Genomic DNA, 22471 nt, shown 5'->3' with positions numbered 1-22471 from the left:
TTATTATATATCACAAGCCCTCATATGTAGTTAGCTCTAATCTCCTTGTCAAATTTAACTCAGATTTTGAAAGTTCAAGCTTTAACCTGTTGCTTTTATAGGGAAAAACATGTAGCTTACCTTAAGAGGGAAATCACTAGTGCTGCAGTAGCTTGCTGGGATTTAATCAGATAGTGAGGGGAGAAGAAATAGAGGACTGTGGGTTTAGATTCATGGGTAAGAATAATTAATTTGGACAGGAGGAGTTCTTGGGTTGCAGCCACAGTCTAAGCACAAGTACTCATCCTTAGCACAGTGGTAACAATTCTCAATTTTTGCAATTACTTTTATTGCTTTTCCTGATTCAGAGAAAGCAATTTGAACTCATCACAAATCTTGTTTCCTTGTAGAGAGGCCTCGTATCACTTCTGAGCCACAGGATGTGGATGTTACTCTGGGAAACACAGTTTACTTCACTTGCCGGGCAGAGGGTAACCCTAAGCCCAACATCATCTGGTTGCACAATAAGTGAGTACTGGGGCAGAGGCAATGTCACACCCAAAGTGGAGCCGTTCATAAATAGTGATTGAAAATCATAAATCAGCTTCAGTAAAGACTGAAAAAAATTAAAGTAACTACAAAGTGAGCACATGTATTGCATGAGAAATTATTTGATATCATCATACAGTCCACTTGTGGATCTTTCACATTTATTTCAATTTGTGTAATTTATTTTTGAACTGCAGTGACCATGCCCTTTAACTTGTAGTTTAAAAGTATTCATCAAGTACATATAGCCTGCCAAAATCGCAAAGGCTAAGTCCCCTTTGGGTAACTCTTGCATATGTCACAGTGTTTAATCATTGCTAGAGGCATGGAAGCCACTCTAAATCAGCGGAGGCAAATATCTGTGACATGAGAGAGTAGGCAATATCAGTAGGCAATAATTAAAATGTCACTTGTGGGTCAGAGAAGGTTACAATAATAGAATGGCTGTAAGGAAACAAGCTATCAATCACAATAATTGGGGGCAAGCAACAATCTGCTCTTTGTAACAAAACAGCCCAAGGTGCTTCATGAACAGGAGAGGATACAGACACCAGCAGAAATTAGACTTGGTGCAGATGGCTACGGCATTGTGGAAATGGTAGATGCTGATGAGGTCTTTGGTGCTGCGAAGAGATATGGCGAGCTGCAATGGATTTGCAAGAGTGTTCTAAAGTGCAAGGCTGTACCAATGATGATGGAGTGAAACATACAGCAAGCTGCAGTCAGAAAATCAAAGAGTGCAAACTGAGACATCAGGCTAGAGAAGGTTGAAGGGATGAGGAGTGTGGCCTCGGCATGCAAGTGGGCAATGTTACAGAAGTGGAAAAAGTTAGTTTTGGCGATGGATAAGATATGAGCTTTGAAGCACAGCTCATGGTCAAACAGGCCACTGTGGTCATGCAATGTAGGGTCCACCTTAAGCAAGCAGACAGGAAGGCAGCTGGAATCAGCTAATTGTTTGCAGAGTTAACTTGGAGCTCCTTCATGGTAAATGAGCCAAGGGTGGACAGAGGAAACGTTACAAGGACACCCTCAAAGCCTTCCTGATAAAGTGCAGCATCCCCACCGACACCTGGGAGTCCCTGGCCAAAGACCGCCCTGAGTGAATAAAGTGCATCCGGGAGGGCGCTGAGCGCCTCGAGTCTCATCGCCGACTGCATGCAGAAAACAAGCGCGGGCAGCGGAAGGAAGGTGTGGCGAACCTGTCCCACCCTCCCTTACCTTCAATGACTGTCTGTCCCATCTGTGGCAGGGACTGTGGCTCTCGTATTGGACTGTTCCGCCACCTAAGGACTCATTCTAAGAGTGGAAGCAAGTCTTCCTTGATTCCAAGGGACTGCCTATGATGATAACTTGGAGGATGTTCTGGCTATTCATAATTTCTGGCAGTAAGTAGCTATTGTCGTGCAAAGAACCTCCTAAAGGGACTGGTATAATGGTGGATTTCTTATGGCTATTGTAATGAATGCACCTGTAGGTATGCTGACAGGTTTATAGAGTTGTTGAGTTTTGAGTGGCTTAGCCAGTCACGCAATGTTCACAAGACTCAATAAAACCCCAGCCAATTGGTTTCAGGGGATCCACGATGGGGCAGGTGGTTGTGAGCCTGGTGGCTGAACTGGTAATGTGTAATCTGATTGTTAAACCTTTGCTAATAAACCAACTAGTTCTTAATAGCAATATGTTGCTATGAATTCTTAAGCAAAGAACCCACAAAGCAAATACATAGAGCTATCTATTCCCAGGACATTTCCATTTTATTGAAAAGTTTTTTCAAACTATTGATACCATGTTGATATGCTCCAATAAGTTACATATTCTGTGTAGTCTTTGGCTGGACAATTCCATTATACAAATGACACAAACTGCAATAGACAAGTAACAAAACATTTAAAATATGTCTGTTACTATTTAGAGTTAGAAGGGCAGATCAACTGATCATCTCATTTGTAATTGTTGGATCTTGCTGTGAGCACTTTGGTTGCCAAGCCACAACCGTGACTACACTTTAATTGGATGTGAATTGCTTTCGGGGCATCCTGAGAGACATAAGGCACTATAGAAAAATTAATTCCAAAAAGAAAAGAGGCAGTGGTTGCTAAGGGATTATTTAGCTCCTTGTCTTTTTGAGCCACATAGTTCCTTCATAGAACTGCATTCTAGAGATCAGTTGTTGATCATTTTTAATGAGCCAGCATGAGAATTTATTTCAATGCAAAGAAAGAACTTGCATTTCTATAGCACCTTTCACAACCCCAGAACATCCCAAAGCACTTTACAGCTAATAAAGTACTTTTGAAGTGTAGTCACTGCTGTAATGTAGGGAAATGTGGCAGCCAATTTATACACAGCAAGATCCCACAAATAGCAGTGAGATAAATGACAAAAAAAATATTTTTTGGTGGTGTTGTTTGAGGAATAAATGTTGGCCAGGACACCAGGAGAACTATTCTGCTCATCTTTGAAAAGTACAATGAGATCTTTAAACCCATCTGAGAGAGCACACAGGGCTTATCACACATTTGTAAAAGAATCCCTCTGTTGCTACTTTATCTGTTACTTTTTGCTTCTTTTGGGGATTACACGAAGTCCTCAAGGTGTTAACACTGTATAGGTTCTTTCAATTACATAATAGCCCACTTGTTGCCTATTTGCATTTGTGGGTGGTCTTCCCTTGTCAACAGTAGCTAATATTTCTCCATAATCGAGTTTTCCAGAACATAAAGTTTAGAAGAATGAGAGGGGATCTCTTTGAAACGTATAAAATTCTGACTGGGTTGGATAGACTGGATGCGGGGAGGATGTTTCCCCTGGCTGGGAAGACTAGAACAAAGGGTCACAGTCACAGAATACAAGGGAGGAAATTTAGAGATGAAGCAAAATTTTCTCACTGAGGGTGGTGAACCTGTGGAATTCTCTACCACAGAAGAGGAGGCCAAGTCACTGAATATATTTAAGAGGGAGATAGATAGATTTCTAGACACAAAGGGCATCATGGGGTATAGGAAAAAAGTGGGAATATGCTGTTGAAATAGAGGATCAGCCATGATCATGTTGAATGGCGGTGCAGACTCAAAGGGCTGAATGGGCTACTGTAACTGCTCCTATTTTCTATGTTCTATATTTCTATGTAAAAGGCTATTTGAACTTGAAGTTGAGCATTTCTTCACAATATTTCATAGATTACAACTTGATTAATGAGCATTTTTCATATTTATACTAGTTAAGGGTGGTTCATAGAGGGAACTATGGGCCTAGATATCTAACTATGTTCAAATCATTTATTACACTGCAAGAATATTTATGGAACTTGTTTTCAAAAAGGAACTATTGAACGGTTCATGCAGTTGTGTAACACTTCATACACTTCGGCTGTTGGGCAACAAGGCAGAAGCAAACACCTCAGAACAAGCAAGTGGGCTACTTTGAAACATGTTTCCTCCTTTCAAAACAAATGTGTAGCAGTAACTATTTCATTTCCCTCCTTCTCACATCCCTTGGTTAAAGTCATAATCTCTGCTGGACTGATGTTCCAGTCACTTTATTAATATTCTCCATCTGTACTACGTTAAAAATCTTATACAAACATATGAAAAGGAAGGACAGGAAAAGACCAACTGATTCAGCAGGCTTGTCCCATCCCAGAGTGGTGTAACTTTCACACACCATCAGCCCATTCCTCCTCCTTTCCCCATCTCCTGTCTCCCACCCCATCCCACAATCTCCTAGGAGGGGCAAAAAAACACGGAAAACCCTGAGGCCAATTTCGGAAAAATTCTAGGAAATTGCCCTTTTTAAATAGTATTACACCATGGGCTTCTCTTCGGTCCATGGAAACAATCTCAAACCCAACAAGCTATTAAATATATGAAAATGTGGTTAATAGAGCATAGTCCCTATTTCTTTGAAGACTCTGAGATGCAATACTGTCAGGCCAGCTGCCTGATCCAGTTTAACATAATTAATCCTAGCAAGGGCTATATCCTGTTTTATTATGATCAATTCTAGCATCATTCCTATTTTGCATTGAGAACCCAGCATCATCTGCTAAGTAGCAGTTTAAAAGCTCTGCTATATATCCTGTAAATGCAATGAAAGTTTGACTAATATTTATTATTTTTCAAATTAGCAAGTTGTGGCTTGTACGAAAGCTGGACCATATTTAAATCCTTGATAGTGATAGGACTTATGTAAATGCAATATGCATGTATCAGCAATGCCATTATCCATCATTTGATATTGAATATCCGGCAGGAATGTAAAATCTGAGACATCTCCACAATCGCTTTTAAAAGAGCACAAAATGTCCACAACAAGAACGTGAGGTGTGTGTTTATTTGTTTTTGAGTATTTCATCCCTAATTCTTTATTTGTTTTATTACATGAACGAATTACTTTGGATTTGCTTAATGTATCCTTTTTTCCACATTCCCATGCTGCATCATCATTACCCATTTGTGTCCCCTCAGTAATGAGATAGATATGAAAGATGACAATCGTGTGAACCTACTGGAAGATGGCACGTTGATGATTCAGGACATTAAAGAGTCAGACCAGGGTGCCTACCAGTGCATGGCCAAAAACGTTGCAGGAGAGGTCAAGACTAATGAAGTGATCCTCCGGTATTTTGGCACACCATGTAAGGAAGCAGAAATCCATTCTAACATTTATACATTTTGTTGCCTGCTCTGTGAGAACGTTTATCATAGAACTGCAAAAATTGTGATACAGATGAAGTAATTCAGCACATCTGCCTGTGGCAAGGCCAGCTTTTCAACTAAATTTGACTAAACCAATTTCTCTTTGCTTCCTCTGTATCCTTTCATATTCTTCCTAATATGTCCTTACTATACAGTATGATACTCGCTCCACAGAAGAAATTACGTTGACATCGCCCCATTTCCAATTCATGACAGCAAGCCAATTCCTCCCCAGTAGTGCGGGACCATCTCCCGGGACAATCCAAAGAGGCAACCTGTTCTCTGAATCTTTGTGGGTCACGACTACCCTGGCGCTGCCCAGCACCGGAATGATCTCCTTTGTATATGTCCGTAGCAGTGCGTCAATCGGCAATAATTTTGGCCTCCTGGCCTTGGACACTCACAACCTTTCAAACTGTTTGATACGCATCAGGGACTGGCTGGCCCCCCGTGTCCAGCTCCATTAATACTGGGATGCCATTGAGGAGCACTTTCATCATTATCGGTGGCGTCCTGGTATATGAACTGTATATGTGCTCCACATGAACTCGCTGAACTTCAGCTTCCAGCGATTTCGCCCAGTATTCATTTGGCCTCGTAGGGCTTACATCGGTCCGTCCTCCTCATACATCAACCTGGCTGTAGGCTTCCTGCACATACGCGCCAAGTGACCGCGGACGTTGCAGTTTCTGCAGGTATATTGCTGCTAATACCTGCAAGCTCTGGCTGGGTGTTTGCTTCCACACCTCCAGCATGAGCTGGAGGCCCCATTGTTGGAAACAAAGATCCATTACCAGTCGATTGTCTCTGACTGTCTCTGTAACTGTCCTTAAGCGCAACATTAACAGGTGTTGATGGCCCCATTGCTGGCTGCATTGTCCATTGCGATGGCATGAATCGCCGTTCAGCTAGCCATTGTCTCTGTTGAAGTCCCCCTGTGGGTTCGACTGCATGCTGGGGCATGTCCGATTGCCCTTGTCTGCCTAGGGAACTGTGTGCCGCGTTAACAATGTTGACTCCCTGGTCGTTTGCTGCATTTGAGCCAAGATTTTTGCCATAAATCATTCTGGTCTCTTCCTCCCCTGAGATAATTGTCTGGGTTATCATAGCCGTCGCTTCCAAGGTCAAGTCTTTCGTCTCAATCAGTTTCCTGAAAACCCCAGCGTGCCCGATGCCCTCAATAAAAAAGTCTCGCAGCATCTCCGCTCTGCATGCATCTGGGAACTTACATAGGCTCGCCAGTTGCCGGAGATCTGCCACGAAGTCTGGAACGCTTTGCCCTTCTTGCCACCGGTGCGTGTAAGACTGATGTCTCGCCATGTGCATGCCGCTTGCCAGTTTAAGGAGTTCCCCGATCAACTTACTGAGCTCTTCGAACGTCTTGTCCACCGGCTTCTCTGGCACTAGAAGGTCCTTCATCAGAGAGTACGTTCTGGATCCACAAACCGTCAGGAGATGAGCCCTGCGTTTGTCGGCCGAATCCTGTCCCAACCATTCCTTAGTGAAAAAAATTTGCTGTAGTCTCTCAATAAAGTCATCCCAATCATCACCAACACAGTACCTCTCTTCTGTGCTGCTAGTGGCCATGCGTGGTTTAAATCCCAGTTTCTCGTCGCCAATAATATGTCCTTACTCTTCAGTATAAATGCACACGAGGCCCATACTTGAGAGAAGATCACTGTGTGACCAGTTACCTTTATTACCAAGACCTCAAGAGGCAGACGGTGGGTGGAGCTTCCCCTTTTATACCTGAAAGTCCAGGTTAGGAGTGTCTCCCACAAGTTCACCACCTGTGGTCAGTGTTCTCAAGGTGTACAACTTAGATCAGCTTATACATGGGTTACAATGACAGTTGAATACATGAAACTTCCGTTTAAATATTCAACACATTCCCTTTTAAACGATAATCTTTGCCTCAATAGCTACTTGTGTATAACATTCTGTACTCTAACCCTTTGTGTGATTTTATTTTTAATTTCTCCCTTTATTATTCTAGTGATAATTCTGAGTCTATGCTTCCTTTACATGAATTAAAAGTTATGCTTTTATTGTATTTTAAACAAAACTAGTATTAAATATTCATGGTGTTATTTTGCAGTATAACTTTTTGTTGTTTGGCAGAGGTTAATAAGGGGGTATCTTATCACAGAGTGTAACATTGAGAAAGATGATGCTCATAAAATAATCATAAAATCAAATAGTTAAATGGCTTTTTATTTTAAAATGAGGCCACTGACTTAAGACAAGCACATGTACAGTGGATATGTTGGAGACTGAGTAACACACTCTCACATTCTGAATTGCATTCAGCCAGCCAGACAAGTCTTCTCTCTTCTAGTTTCTTAATGATTAACGGGGTAAATTCTAAAGTGACCTGCCTGACAGGAAGATGGTGGGATTCAATTCTAAACATTTTTTTAATGTATTGATCTGTATCCATTTGTTTTATGGGCATTTTTGTACAAGGCAATATTTGTGCCTAAAAGCACAGATTATGTGCTCCAAATTATCACAGTTACTATTCTACCATCATATTCCCCCTTAAATAACCTTTTTGATGTCTAATTTTAAATGTGTGCCTAATGTTAGTGAACCACGTGTGAAATTTTCATAAAGCACAATGAATCTGAGCAGTAGATTTGTATTGTAGCAGAATTTCAATAGAATGTATACATAGTAACATATATCTTAAAAGTGGAAGTGGTCAAAACATTCCATTTCAAAATGCATTGAAAATTCTCATGTCAAACTGGTCCTTTGGAAAGTGCCATTATAAAAGTGAGCACATCCATCTGTAATAACTGTTGTGGTGTTATGATGAGGGTTTTCAATTTTAAGCTTTGCTAACTTTCATAACACCTTGAACAATCCTGGAGAAATCAATGCTTGTTCAAAAATGAAAAACTCTTGACGGTACAGACAGACATCTGTTTTTTAAAAAAGAATCGGGACCTCGTCAAGCTTGAAAAATCGCAACCTCTTCATTGCTTGAAAAATCAGGGCCTGTTATAGGTAATAACATTCTGTGTAGTTTTAAAGTATCAGAATTTATTCAATAATAGAAAAACCCAGGCGGCCTCAGTCATTTTTTAAGTAAACCGAGGCACCTCCCTCACACGCCGAGGAATTTTTCCAACATCCACCACTCCTCTGAAGTATATTTCTGCTTTTCTCTTTCCCTCCTGCCTCTGGTCTTACCTCTCTTCCCCTACCACCTCCTCCTTCCCTCTGCGTTAATCCAATTATTTCCCATCCTCTAACCCTGCTCTACCTGAAGGCAGCACTTGATCTTGATAACCCAATGTGCGATATGCAATGTCACATAGATCGACAGTTTACTTCAAAATAGTGGTAGAGATTGGGCACAGTTCCATCAATTTAATGAAATGTCTGCTGCAGGAAGCTGTTACTTTTCACAATACAATGGATGCTATCTGGATGGTTGGTATATAACATTAACCCACACTTTAATTTAAAATGATCTACTTGACTTGTATTTTTCCAGCAAAACCCACTTTTGTGATTCAGCCTCAAAACACGGAGGTATTGGTAGGGGAAAGCGTCACACTTGAATGCGGTGTCTCGGGACATCCTCAACCTCGCATCATCTGGACTAAGGGTAACAACAACCCAATTCCTGATGACTTCAGGTACACCATTACTACTTCTGGTGGGCTTTTCATGCAGAACGTCACCTTCGAGGATCAGGGGCAGTACAACTGTAATGCAAGCAACACTGAAGGGTCCATTCAGGCTGTGGCCCACATCATTGTGCAAGGTACTCAATGAGTTGTTACTAGTTTTCAGTTATTGTTATTAATATTAAAAGCACTACCCAGCAGTTTTAATGAAGGATAACTGCAAATGTAATTAATGAAGGAATACATTTTATAAGAGCTGTTTCAGAAACTTGTAATAAAGCTCTTTTTCTGTATTAATTTATTACCTAGTTAAACTTTAGAAGATGTGTGCATTTTTAAGGCATATCTGGCACAAACACTCTGGCGTTGTCAAGTATTAATTAAAACGAACTCTTGACAAATGACACAGTGGATAATGTAAAGCACTAAAGGCTGGAAATTACTGTGCGATATTCGTGAATAAACATAATATGACATTCTTTTGTGCGCTACAGGGACACTAATTCATTTATTTAAATGGATTAACAAGTCCATTAAATTGTGAACAATAAGAAGTCTTATGCATTAAGTTCATTTGCCAATCTTGTTAATGGTAATTTTTTATAACCCTGAATTTTCCAATCAGCGTAAAAATAAGTTAGGGAAAAATCTAGGCTACATTAGCTATATATAACAGTGATAGATTTCAGTTCAAATTTAAATTTGAGCTGAAGTGATTGGAAAAAAGCATTAGCACAGCATGTGAAAACAATTACTTAACTTGTGAATATATTTGAATTTGAACTTATTTTGTTTTCCATTGATTCACAAAAGTCAACGTTTTCTCTAAAACTGTAGTTGAATCTGCCATTATTCGATCATACTCCTGATTTATGCCTTATAGATGGTGGAGAGGTTTTGTGGAGTAAAACACTCATCACAGAATACCTAGCCATCCTATCCTGCTCTTGTTGCCACAGAATTGCTGTTTGATTTCTGTTCAGTGCAGAAGATATGCTTCAATAAGACTAGTCTTGCCAGTTTCCAGTCGCTCGAGCCTATGTGAACAACTTACTGCTTTATATTATAGCTTTGATTCTGGTGGCAGGGCTGCAATACAAATGAATCATTGGATTCAAACACATAGCCCGTTAATCTCTAACCTGAGCATTGACTTGGGAAAAGCTGAGGAGCACTTGCTCCCCCATTAGTAATTTCACCTGTAAAGTGAGTTAACTCAATCTGACACCCGATGATTGGATTTCTCAGACTCATTGCTCTTCCCAAGGTGCCTGTGGGTAGTAAGGGGCTCCACTGACCATGTATTTTCCTTTTATAATCTTTCTTTTGTATTTTTGTCTCTTTTTGTTCTTTTGGTGACAGTTCATTGTTGGCTTTCAATGAACAGTAAGGGCTAAATTGGTGAATTTAGAGTGAAGTCGAACTGCAGGAAACCTATGCCACTTGTTAGCATAGGAGAGGAGGAGGATGCACAATTTGGCATCAGTGACTCTTGCAGAAAGAGAGAGAGATGAGAAAGAAAGAGTACAAGATAGATGGTGCTTTCTTCCTCCTGGCAGATCAAGCTCGTGTCCAAAGCTGTTAGCAAGTTATGTCAGAAGTATCCACCTTCAAATAATCCCCATGAAAAGCCACTACCACATTCACTCATTTTTGACCTCCCAAAGCCCTTTTTCTTTCTATTGCTGGTAGCTGCCAAAATCCTTTTTGACCAATGGATTTTTGCTGAATTTGGGATAGTAAAACAGTCCATCCCAAGGACCACAGTACACGTTGGCTTGTTTCTCCTTAATGTGTGATACTCCATTGCTCATACAACTGTTCATTAGTCTATTAATTATAAACTCTTGTAGCAATTCTTGGTTGAGCTTCAGTAGGGATATCTTCTTATGTGTTGTGTGTCCAAAACACTAATGCACTGCAGGTTTGGTTAATTAAATCACTCTAGTATCCATCTTACATTGGGAAGTAGTTTCAGCAGTCTGAATTTTCTGATTGGGATGCATCTCTCCTTGGGTGGGACTTCCCTTTGTGGCCTTTTTTTTATTCATTCATAGGATTATGGGCATCGCTGGCAAGGCCAGCATTTATTGCCCATCCCTAATTGCCCTTGAGAAGGTGGTGGTGAGCCGCCACCTTAAATCGCTGCAATCCGTGTGGTGAAGGTACTCCCACAGTGCTATTAGGGAGGGAGTTCCAGGATTTTGACCCAGCAACGATGAAGGAATGGCGATATATTTCCAAGTCAGGATGGTATGTAAGTTGGAGGGGAACTTGCAGGTGATGGAGTTCCCATGAGCCTGCTGCCCTTGTCCTTCTAGGTGGTAGAGGTTGCTTGTTTGGGTTGTGTTGCCGAAGAAGCTTGGCGAGTTGCTGCAGTGCATTTTGTAGATGGTACACACTGCAGCACGGTGTGCCGATGTTGGAGGAAGTGAATGTTGAAGGTGGTGGATGGGGTTCCAAACAAGCGGGCTGCTTTGTCCTGGATGGCGTCAAGCTTCTTGAGTGCTGTTGGAACTGCACTCATCCAGGCAAGTAGAGAGTATTCGATCATACTCCTGATTTATGCCTTATAGATGGTGGAGAGGTTTTGTGGAGTAAAACACTCATCACAGAATACCCAGCCATCCTATCCTGCTCTTGTTGCCACAGAATTTATGTGGCTGGTCCAGTTAAGTTGCGATAATGGCTACCCCAGGATGATGATAGTGGGGGATTCGGCTATGTTAATGTCGTTGAATGTCATGGGCGGCGTTTAGACTCTTGCTTGTTGGAGGTAGTCATTGCCTGGCACTTGTATGACTCGAATGTTACTTGCCAGTTAGCAGCCCAAACCTGAATGTCGTCCAGACCAGGTTCCATGCGGGCATGAACTGTTTCATTATCTGAGAAGCTGCAAATGGAACTGAACAGTGTGCAACAATCAGTGAACATCCCCACTTCTGACCTTATGATGGAGGGAAGGTCATTGATGAAGCAGCTGAAGATTGTTGTGCCTAGGACACTGCCCTGAGGAACTCCTGCAGCGATGTCCTGGGGCTGAGATGATTGACCTCCAACAACCACAACCATCTTCCTTTGTGCTAAGTATGACTCCAGGCAGTGGAGAGTTTTTCCCCCTGTTTCAATTTTACTCGGGCTCCTTGATGCCACATTCTGTCAAATGCTGCCTTGATGTCAATGACAGTAACTCTCACCTCACCTCTGGAATTCAGCTCTTTTGTCCATGTTTGAACCAAAGCTGTAATGAGGTCTTGAGCCAAGTGGTCCAAAATCGAAACTGCGCATGGGTGAGAAGGTTATTGGTGAGTAAGTGTCGCTTGATAGCACTGTCGACGACAACTTTGATCACTTTGCTGATGATTGAGATGGGGCGATAATTGCCCATATTGGATTTGTCCTGCTTTTTGTGGCCAGGACATACCTGGGTAGTTTTCCACCTTGAGATATCTTGTGTATGGAAGGCAGGCTCACCAGCTACTTCCAGGGAAATGCACTATCCTGGAGTTGTAGAGGGTGAAGACTTGCTACAGCAGACCTCTGAGTCTCACCATAGCAAGAGAAAGAAATGACTTCTGACCAAGTTTTCTTTTTCCGGAACCTGTGCATTCCATGGGTTGAGTGAGCTTGTATAGGCCCCTCTTCCATTGAATTGCTAAGGCCCTGACTTTGGAATGCTGGATGCTGAGGCTTAGCAAGTGGCCCCTTCGAATGATCTAGCACTCTGCACCCCGATCCACCAGAAAAACCAGGCTAGTCTATCTGTTGTTTGTGACATGAAGTATCGCAGAGAATTTAAATCTGCCACGTAGATATACCTGTGTTTATTGCTATTAATTTGAGGGCTTCTTAATTTTCCCCATTTGCTTTCTTAGAACGTTATGACAACAAGAGCAGTTCATGTATGAAGCAGCAGAACATTCTGTAGATGGGCGAGATTTACATTATCAAGGGCCTTAGTTCCATTCCTGGCAAATCAGACCTTAATTACAATGTAATGGTGTATGTGATGTTTCTGTGATTCATACCCTAGTGCGCAAAGCAATAGTAATATTTAATTTTTGTGGTTTTCTGTTTAAATCCAGTTTCAACTGACATAATAAGCACTTTGTACAACTAACCATACTGTGATGTAATAAGAAGGGCATGCTGCTGAGATGAGGATTACATTCCAAAGATTTGAAACTTATCTCTTCAAATATTAGTGTACGAATGAATGCTTAACAAAATTCCTTTCTCTGCTAATCTGTTTATTTTGAAAATTTCTGGAGAACGTGTTAATATGCTAGTATCACACAGAATAATTCCAGAGCCAAATAATTCTGATGATGTAGTTATAAGTTTATTTTTCATTAAGCTGAAAGTTCATATTGTGACATCAGAGTTGTTTTTCCAAGTTTTGCAACGACGTGTGTGTCATGTTAATATGCTGCCTCGTGGCAGAGCATCAGTACCAATAACACAAGGGTGATCTCATTATTGCATGCAGCTTCATTCAATAAATTTCCTCATTTCAAGCAAAGTTTTTAAAACTTTTGTGGCTTTCAAGAGCAACATGTCATGGTGGAATTATCTGACTGTTTGCAGCATTGGAGCTGACTGCATTTGTGCGGAACCTCTGGCCTGTTCTCTCCCACTGTTAGACATAGTTCAGTCTCTTTGGAACATCTTTGTGTAAACAGCATGGAGTGGAATTTCCGGGAAGGTTTCCGGGTAACTACGGTGTAAGAGAGGAGTTTCACCCTTTTACTCCAAGGAAATTTGTACATAACCGATTTAAAACAGTTTTACATAAAAGCTTTGCTATGCATGAATTTCCCCGATTACTTACGCCACTTCTGAGATATATCTGCCGAAACCATCTGCTGCTCATTTACATAGCTCTGCCTCCGTGCATAAGATCAGTTTGTGTGCGTTTCCTGGATTTACACAAATATCGTACTGCCGTAGGTTTATCCGTAAACTTTTATGCCAGTACAACCCAAAGTCAACTGATATTGGTGTAACTCAGATTTCTGGAGTTTGATACCTGATTTTCTTCGTCATTATTAAAAATAAATCCTTTCAGTCTCAGTGCACCTGAAATATGTCAGACCCCGCCCCTCTCCACACATTCAGAACCATTAAGCAACTGGAATGTCCTTCTTAATGGTCATATGTCTGTTCAGCATAATAATAGAAGAGGAGCAGCAGAGGTATGAGGCTCTAAGAGTGAGGAGCAGAACACAGCAACTCAACATATTTCCTCTTTTGGCGGCATAGGCAAATGAGCTTTGCAGGAAATGTGGACATAAGTTCTTAACGGCGCAGAAGCCGATGTAATTTTCGGCATAATTTCTCCATAAGTGTGATCCAGGAAATTCCAGCTCCATATTGTTCACTTCATGTGATTGTTGTCATAGTAACATAGTAACATCTTTGGTCCATCTTGCTCACCTGTCCATGCACAGTATTCCCTTGGTGCATTTCTAATAACCCTAAATCCCATTTATTGACAAGAATATTGAATTGATTATTCTTTGTTCTATGTTAACTGGTCTAATTCCTCCTTGAGACCCATTAAGGTTTCTTGTACTTAATTTGCACCCCTTGTGCTTAAATTCACAACCGAAAAGCTTACTTGTATCTAAATTGTCCAAACATTTCATAATTTTAAACACATCATATCCCCTCTCCATCTTCTCTTTGCAAGAGAGAACAGCCCAGGGTAGTCAGTCTTTTCTCATGTCATTCCCTTAAGTTATGGGATGAGCCCTTCTCTGTACACCTTCCAATAACTAAATATCCTTTCTGAAATTGGCAGAATAAAACTGCACGCAGTCCTCCAGATGTGGCCTCACCAGAGCCAAATTGTTTTAAATTGACCTCTCTGGATTTATATATTATATCCCTTGCTGTGATTCGGCGTCCTGGTTCACATCATGCTGGGGAGCAGCACTCAAAGCAACCTGCAGCAGTGTGGGGCTTAGTCCAGTGAAGGGGGCAAAAGGAGAATGATTATCATGGAAAGCCTGGTGCTCTGCTGTGCTACCCATATCAACATTATCGCACCAGGAGATTGGGAAAGGGGAGATAGAAAGTTCACAAAGGATTTACTCTTTCTGTTGACGGTCAGATGATCTGGAACTCAGCAGATACGAAATGAGAAGAAAAATAGAGTGTATATAATATCTTGTATTTAAGAAAATTGTATGGGGATAAATATAGTGTTCATGTTAGAATATCAAGAGGAGACATATTATGCAGTAATGCCTCTGGCTAAGGTTAAATGTGCAGTGAACAGAAATTTCTCCAGGTGTAGCAAGACACCTTTACTGAAAAATCATCTGGCACGTTTTAACTGACTGTACACAGTATGTGACCCCGGAGTGTTTATTGCTTTTAGATTTGGAAGAAACATTTAAGACCCAGCATGGTATTAATGTTCATTTATGATGTTTCGATGATCTGTAGAATAGTTCAGCCTGTTTCCATAGTGAGGACATCCTTCTGATATTGCTCATCGCAAAATTGAGTATCTGGATACTGAACAAACATTCTGGCTGGAAGAGACTCAACTGCGATTTGTTGGTTATATTACCCTCCATAAACAGGTACAATTGGAGTGCAGTAGCATGTAAAATGGACAAATCAGTTATATTTGACCATATTTCCAGTTGGTGAAAGGAAGCCAGAAGAGGTAGAAGCTTCATCACAGTATTAAAATTAATATTCATGCTATTTACAGCTGTTCTAGATTGGGTCATTTGCATGCCCTTGTACAATGGGACTGCTGTTCAATGCAGAAGGGAAATTTTAACAGGCCAGAGAAAGTCAAAGTAATGATTTTTAAAGAATTGCAAGTAGTTTGTGCTTCCCCCTTCCCCCTTATCTTTGCCCACTAAGTTAATCCAGTTTTGTGCCATAAGCCCTAAAAATGTGATCAGAGGGTTTCTCTATTGGAGTCATGCTAATTTTACGTTTTTGGGAAGAGGAGGAGGAGGAACAACGGATAGATGCCAGGCCGATGAGGTTGAACTATAGGAGGACTGCCCACCCAATGTCCTTTCACCACCAATGCAAACAGAGTTAGATTGATCTCAATTTGTCCAATTAACTCTATCTACACATACTTTGATTCACCATGGAGGCAGTGGCAGAGTTGTGCCTCTTGCTGCAATCTGACCATCAACCAAATTCTACCATAGGCCTGGTACTTCAGCCTTTAACTTTTTATGCCTGAGGTTTATTGCAGACATGCTGCACTGTTGGTTTATGGACTAAGTACCCTAGAGTGACCAAAAAGGCAACCCACCTTTTGCCCATTCACACAACATAAAGTGCACTTTGCCAGCCACATTATACGAGTTAGGTGCTGGGCTGCTTCAGCACTTGCCCCCAAATTCCATATTATGCCTTCTTTTAACTTTTGTCTGGTACTATTTCTGATGAATGCATGAAATCTTTGTACACCAGAGTACCACAGCATAATATAAAGGTATTTGATTCTTATTTAACTAGTAACTTTCTAAATTTGATTAGATGCGACAATTTAATTTGGCAAAATAAAATATCAAAAGAATGTAATGTTCTCCCAGTGGACTTGTCTTTAATCTTTAACTGTGTTTGTTTTAATTTTTATTTCTCCAGATGGTCCTAAATTTTCTCTGATTCCCAGCAATCAGGTTGTGGTGGAAGGAAATGCTGTGGAATTTTACTGCCTTGTGGAGGGAACCCCAGCTCCAGTAATTGCCTGGACCAAAGCAGGTCTCCACCATGTTTTATTTTAAGTACAACAGATATTGACTCCAGAATTGAACTTATTCTACTTTCACATAGAAACTCTTAAAACAGAATTGACTGGTGAAATGATATAGAGAATTGAAATACATAACAAAAGCAGATATTGTTACAAATTATTAGTCCTATCAAATAATACTATAGAGATACCCGACTGCCTCGTATAGATTGGATAGTAAACAACGTCAGAATTACCATTTTTTAAATTATTCATTCACGGCAAGGCCACTATTTATTGTCCATCCCTAATTGCCCTCACGAAGGTGGTGGTGAGCTGCTGACTTGAACCGCTGCAGTCTGTCGTCTTTGTACCGATTTGGTACAACTGAGTGGCTTGCAAGGCCATTTCAGAGGGCAGTTAAGAGTCACCCACAAATACAAAAACAAAATACTGCGGATGCTGGAATCTGAAATTAATTAGAAAATGCTGGAAATCTCGGGACATTGAATAAATTTAAGACAGAAATAGACAGTTTCTTAAACAATAAGAGGATAAGGGCTTATGGGGAGCGGGCAGGGAAGTGGAGCTGAGTCCATGACCAGATCAGCCATGATCTTATTGAATGGCGGAGCAGGCTCGAGGGGCCGTATGACCTAATCCTGTTCCTATTTCTTATGTTCTTATGTTCTTATTCCAGGTGTGGCCTCACCAATACCTTATATAGCTGCAGTAAGACTTCCCTGCTTTTATACTCCATCCCCTTTGCAATAAAGGTCAAGATAACATTGGCCTTCCTGATCACTTGCTGTACCTGCATACTATCCTTTTATGTTTCATGCACAAGTACCCTCTGAGACATGAGTTCAAATCCCACCATGGCAGCTGGGGGATTTAAATTCAATTAATTAAATAAATCTGGAATTAAAAACCTAGTATCAGTAACGGTGACCATGAAACTGCAGGATTGTCAAAAAAAAACATCTGGTTCACTAATGTCCTTTAGGGAAGGAAATCTGCCATCCTTACCCGGTCTGTACTACAGATCCGAAGCAATGTGGTTGACTCCGGTCGCCTGTCACTTTAGTTCCCCGCTCTATTCCCACTCTGACCTCTACATCCTCGGCCTCCTACACTGTTCCAATGAAGCCCAACGCAAGCACGAGGAACAGCACCTCATCTTTCATTTAAGCACCTTCTGGACTCAACATCGAGTTCAACAATTTCAGACCATATGTTTTATCCCTTTCCTACCCTTCTTTTTTTTTTACAACCCCCCCATTTTTTCTCTTTCCCATGGCATCTGGTGATCACTCCGACATTCACACCCCATATAGAATCCTTTTGTTTTCTAACTTGTGCCATTACCATCTTATTTGTGCCCATCATCCCTTTTGTCACTTAAATCTCTCCTGCCTTTCACCCTATCAGAGACCTTCCCTTTTGTTCTTTCCTCCCCTCCCCTTTTCACTGCCCCTGCACTTCCTTAAGAATCTGTTACATCTCAAACTTTTCCAGTTCTGATGAAGGTTAACAGACCTGAAACGTTGTTTTGCTCCGCAGATGCTGCCTGACCTTCCCATCAGTGGAAACATCCTCTCTGCATCCATTGCATGCAGTTTTGGTTTCCATATTTACGAAAGGATATGCTTGGTTTGGAGGCAGTTCAGAAAAGGTTCACTAGGTTGATTCCGGGGATGAGAGGGTTGACTTACAAGGAAAGGTTGAGTAGGTTGGGCCGCTACTCATTGGAATTCAGAGGAATGAGAGGTGATCTTATCGAAACGTATAAGATTATGAGGGGGCTTGACAGGGTGGATGCAGAGAGGATGTTTCCACTGGTGGGAGAGACTAGAACTAGGGGGCATGATCTTAGGATAAGGGGCCTCCCATTTAAAACAGAGATGAGAAATTTCTTCTCTCAGAGGGTTGTAACTCTGTGGAATTTGCTGCCTCAGAGAGCTGTGGAAGCTGGGACATTGAATTAATTTAAGACAGAAATAGACAGTTTCTTAAACGATAAGGGGATAAGAGGTTATGGGGAGAGGGCGGGGAAGTGGAGCTGAGTCCATGATCAGATCAGCCATGATCTTATTGAATGGTGGAGCAGGCTCGAGGGGCCGTATGACCTACTCCTGTTCCTATTTCTTATGTTCTTATTAGTCCACTTAGATAACTACTTTGCTACCGTACCCCTACATAATGGAACCTATTTATTTCAAAGAAGTGGTTCTCAATATTTTGTTATATGGGGAACTCCCCTGCAAGCAAAAGAAAGAAAGAAGGAAGTTAAGAAAAAGAAAAAAAATTGCTAATAGAGGGAGCAGAGTGGCACGGTGAATTTGACACTGTCGTTTTACCTCTGGGGTGAAATGCTGCCCTCCATGTACTCCCGAGAAAGCTCAAATTTGTTTCCATTCCCACCTTTTGTTGGTTCCTTGCTGGGGTTTGGTTTAATGAATACTGGTAACCCTCCAGTCCTCTCCTCTTATGACCATTCTTCAGGCATGAATCTATACAACTGATTATCAGAATATTTGGCCATAGAGGACATCACAACCAAGCTCAATCCCGTCTACTTGATGCTTCTGCACTTCTGGCAGATGTTGCTGGACAGCGCTCAGGAATGGAAACTCTTTAATCCAGGTGCAATGGGAATAATTGTAGTGCTGGTAATGCAACCCAACTTGAGCTCAGCTCCTTAGCATAGACCAAACATCAAACCTGGTAGCATCCTGGTCTGATGGCTGAGCTTCTCATCACCTTAACCTGTTCAGCCATTGAGAAAGTCCAACTGGTTAATAACTCTTGGCTTTCAGTACACTATCTATTCAACTAAAAGCAATGTCACCTACAGTTTAACTGAAAGCAATATAATCCCTCTTTTTTTCCTCTCTTCCGGTTACCCATTTCATTCAGGTGGTCAGTTGCCCAATGACCGAAGACACACTGTTTTGTCTACTGGAACACTGCGTATAGTGAGAGTGGCTGCCCATGATCAAGGCCAGTACGAGTGCCATGCCATTAGTGTTGTGGGGGCAAGACATGTACCAGTGCAACTGACTGTTGAGTCACTAGGTGAGAGCTGATATTTTTATCATGAGTTTTTTGTGCTAAAGTGTAAGGAATCATTCTCCACTAACACAGCCAAAGATGATCTTTATGATCTCTAGAACCAGTTCAATTGCTATATGAAAGTGTTAGTAATTACAGATGCCATAAAATGCATGGATCCTCCTTGTGTATATTTGATTAAAACAGTTGTACAATCCCCATTAAAAAAATCAGAATTTTTTACATTCTTAAATGTAAAAGGATTTTAATATTTTGTGCTATTTCAATACAAATTAAGTTGTATATAAACCATTGTCTGATTACTTTTGAAGTCCAAGTGTCAAATTGTTTGGAGCAATGTAGAGGAGAAAGATGCAAATTTAGTTCTGACTTGTGCTTCCTCCATGGGCAGTGATACCTGTGTTCATTCACACACCATACGACACCACAGCAGAAACCGGTCAGGATGTGGAAATCCGATGCTCTGCACAGGGAGAACCTCACCCCATCATTACATGGACCAAGGTATGGATTACACCTTTTTTCTAAAGATTATTGGAGTGAAATTCCTGTCTCCCTTAATTCCTAAAAAGAAGTAATGCCCCACCACCTTATTCTTGGATTTACTTTTTCCCGAAATTTACAAAATATAGAAATGTTATCTCTGTGTACCTAACAATCCTCTGCCACAAGCTCAGCTTGATGGAGGGCAAATTAACCTCCACAGTTCCCCATAGGGATTTTCTTATCACAATCATGGCACTGTAGGAATATAGGGCCCAAGTTTCCGCCCTCTGGAAAAACGGCGCATCTCGATAAGGTGCACCGACTTTCGAGAAGAAAAAGGGTGCCGAAAACTTACCTTGTGATTCTCCGGTCTCCTCGGGACGTCTTCGTGCTCGGCGTGGTGCAGCACAAGGTCGGGGGCAGAGCCAGGTCGCGGCGCTGAAAACAGTGCCGGGACCTCTGCACATGGGCGCTAGAGAGTGCGCGCATGTGCAGTAGCTCCAGGCCCCCGATTGGACTCGGGCCTCCCTCCCGTTCAGCACCCTCCCTCCCTCCCCCCTCTTCTCTCTCCCCCCCTCTTCTCCCCCCCTCTCTTCTTCCCCCCCCTCCCCTCCCTCCCCACCGTTGGTGGGGCCCGCCCGCCTGGCATCTCGCTGGGGGCGGGCCCCGCCCGAAGTGTCGGCGGCGGCAGCCCAACCCGGCCCATTCAGCCCCTCCCCCCTCCTCTCCCTCCCCCCCATCTCTCGCTGTCAGAAACACAGAGACACTGACAAGAGACAGAGAGAGAGAGACACTGACAGAAACAGAGTGAGAGACACTGACAGAGACAGAGAGAGAGACACTAGGGGGCGGGGGGGGGGGGGGGGGGGGCATCCCAGCACGCTGTTGGAGGGCTCCTGGTGCTGCAGTAGGTGAGTAGAAATATTTATTTATTTATTGATTGATTTTTTTATTTTTTTTTTATATTTAATTTTTTAATTTTTTTGGATTGATTTATTGGTTGATTTATTGATTTATTTATCATTTATTATTGATGATGGCTATTTGTAAAAGTTAAAAGTGTTTAATGTTTGTAAACTTCCCTCCCCCCTCCCCCCATCTTTCGTTCTCTACGCCTGATTTATAAGTGTAGGCAAGGTTTTTCTGAGCGTACAAAAATCTGCACTTATTCCATTCTAAGTTAGTTTGGAGTAAGTTTTTGCTGCCTAAACTTGCAAAACAGGTGTAAGTGGCTGGACACGCCCCCTTTTGAAAAAAAAATCTGTTCTAAAATGAAACAATTCTAACTCACTAGAACTGGAGCAAACTAAATGCCAAGAATTGCAATTTCTAAGATGCTCCATTCTAAACTAGTTGCTCCAAAAAAATAGGAGCAACTCAGGCCGAAACTTGAGCCCATAGATTATATAGGACAGGTGCCTCCCTCACAGAGAGGAAAGGTTGCTTAGGGCTGTTGCTGTGTACCTTCCAGTAACCTGTTGTGAAAAGGTGCTTTCAAAGACCTGTGAACAAGTCATTGCCCAACCTCTCACTTGGAGATAGGCATTGCAATTTTGAAAATGACAGAAGGCAAGAAAGTATCTTACTAAATAATGCCCGTTAAACTGCCTATCAGGGAAATGTTTGATACTTAACATATTCTTTCATTTTGAGTGAATAAGATGAGCAAGATCTGATAGATTGGTTGTAACAAGTCCTTAATCCATGCTTTGTCGTTGAACCTCCATTGAAGAATCAACTGGAGTTGCCCTGTGTATACTACTGGTGTTCAATGGGTTACCTCCACAGCCTTGTATTTCCAACAGCTTCTGCTCGCACTGGCAATTAAAGGTCAGATTTTGGCAAATATGCTAAGTGAATATTGCCTGGGCCAAAATTGCATTGCCATAACACTGCACCTTCACTGGGGCTTACAGAAGTACGGAATCCAGTCGCACAGAGTCCACAACTACCCTCCGCTGCTAGAAGTGTGACAGGGCGGGACTTCTGCCCAATGACGTTGGAGGACATTGACCCAGTCCCAGATCACAGGGATGACCCATTTTAATATTTGGGACAGGTGGCCCATAACTGTAAAGGCATGATCAAGGGGCCCACCGCAAGTGCCTGGTAAGAAATTGGAGCAGCAGCCTACTGCTCTAATGGGAGTAGATCCAAAGGCCCTTATTGTTCCAAAGAATACAACATTTTCATTTTTTTTTCTCCAAGAGGGCCTGCAAATGGAGGCCGTTCAATCCCCTAAGGGAACAATTGCCTTAGCATTGCAACTTTATCAGGCCTTCGGAAGACCTCGTACAGAACCCACATCTGTTCTCAGCAGGTGC

The 22471-nt window shown here is 41.8% G+C and overlaps 1 protein-coding gene across 1 annotated transcript in view; it reads left to right on the top strand.

Annotated features, from left to right (window-relative positions):
* LOC139277055 (peroxidasin homolog) overlaps positions 1 to 22471 on the top strand; it is a 294289-nt gene that overhangs the window by 219886 nt on the left and 51932 nt on the right. The window contains exons 8-13 of the mRNA XM_070895068.1: positions 390 to 507; positions 4998 to 5167; positions 8734 to 9006; positions 16499 to 16615; positions 19506 to 19664; positions 20053 to 20165. Of these exons, the coding sequence (XP_070751169.1) occupies positions 390 to 507; positions 4998 to 5167; positions 8734 to 9006; positions 16499 to 16615; positions 19506 to 19664; positions 20053 to 20165 (950 nt within the window). The remainder of the gene's footprint in view (positions 1 to 389; positions 508 to 4997; positions 5168 to 8733; positions 9007 to 16498; positions 16616 to 19505; positions 19665 to 20052; positions 20166 to 22471) is intronic.

The sequence above is a fragment of the Pristiophorus japonicus genome, chromosome 12, assembly GCF_044704955.1.
Source record: "Pristiophorus japonicus isolate sPriJap1 chromosome 12, sPriJap1.hap1, whole genome shotgun sequence".
Lineage (NCBI taxonomy): Eukaryota > Metazoa > Chordata > Chondrichthyes > Pristiophoridae > Pristiophorus > Pristiophorus japonicus.
Note: the sequence above shows the minus strand (reverse complement) of the source record. Positions and strands in the feature narration are given on the sequence as shown.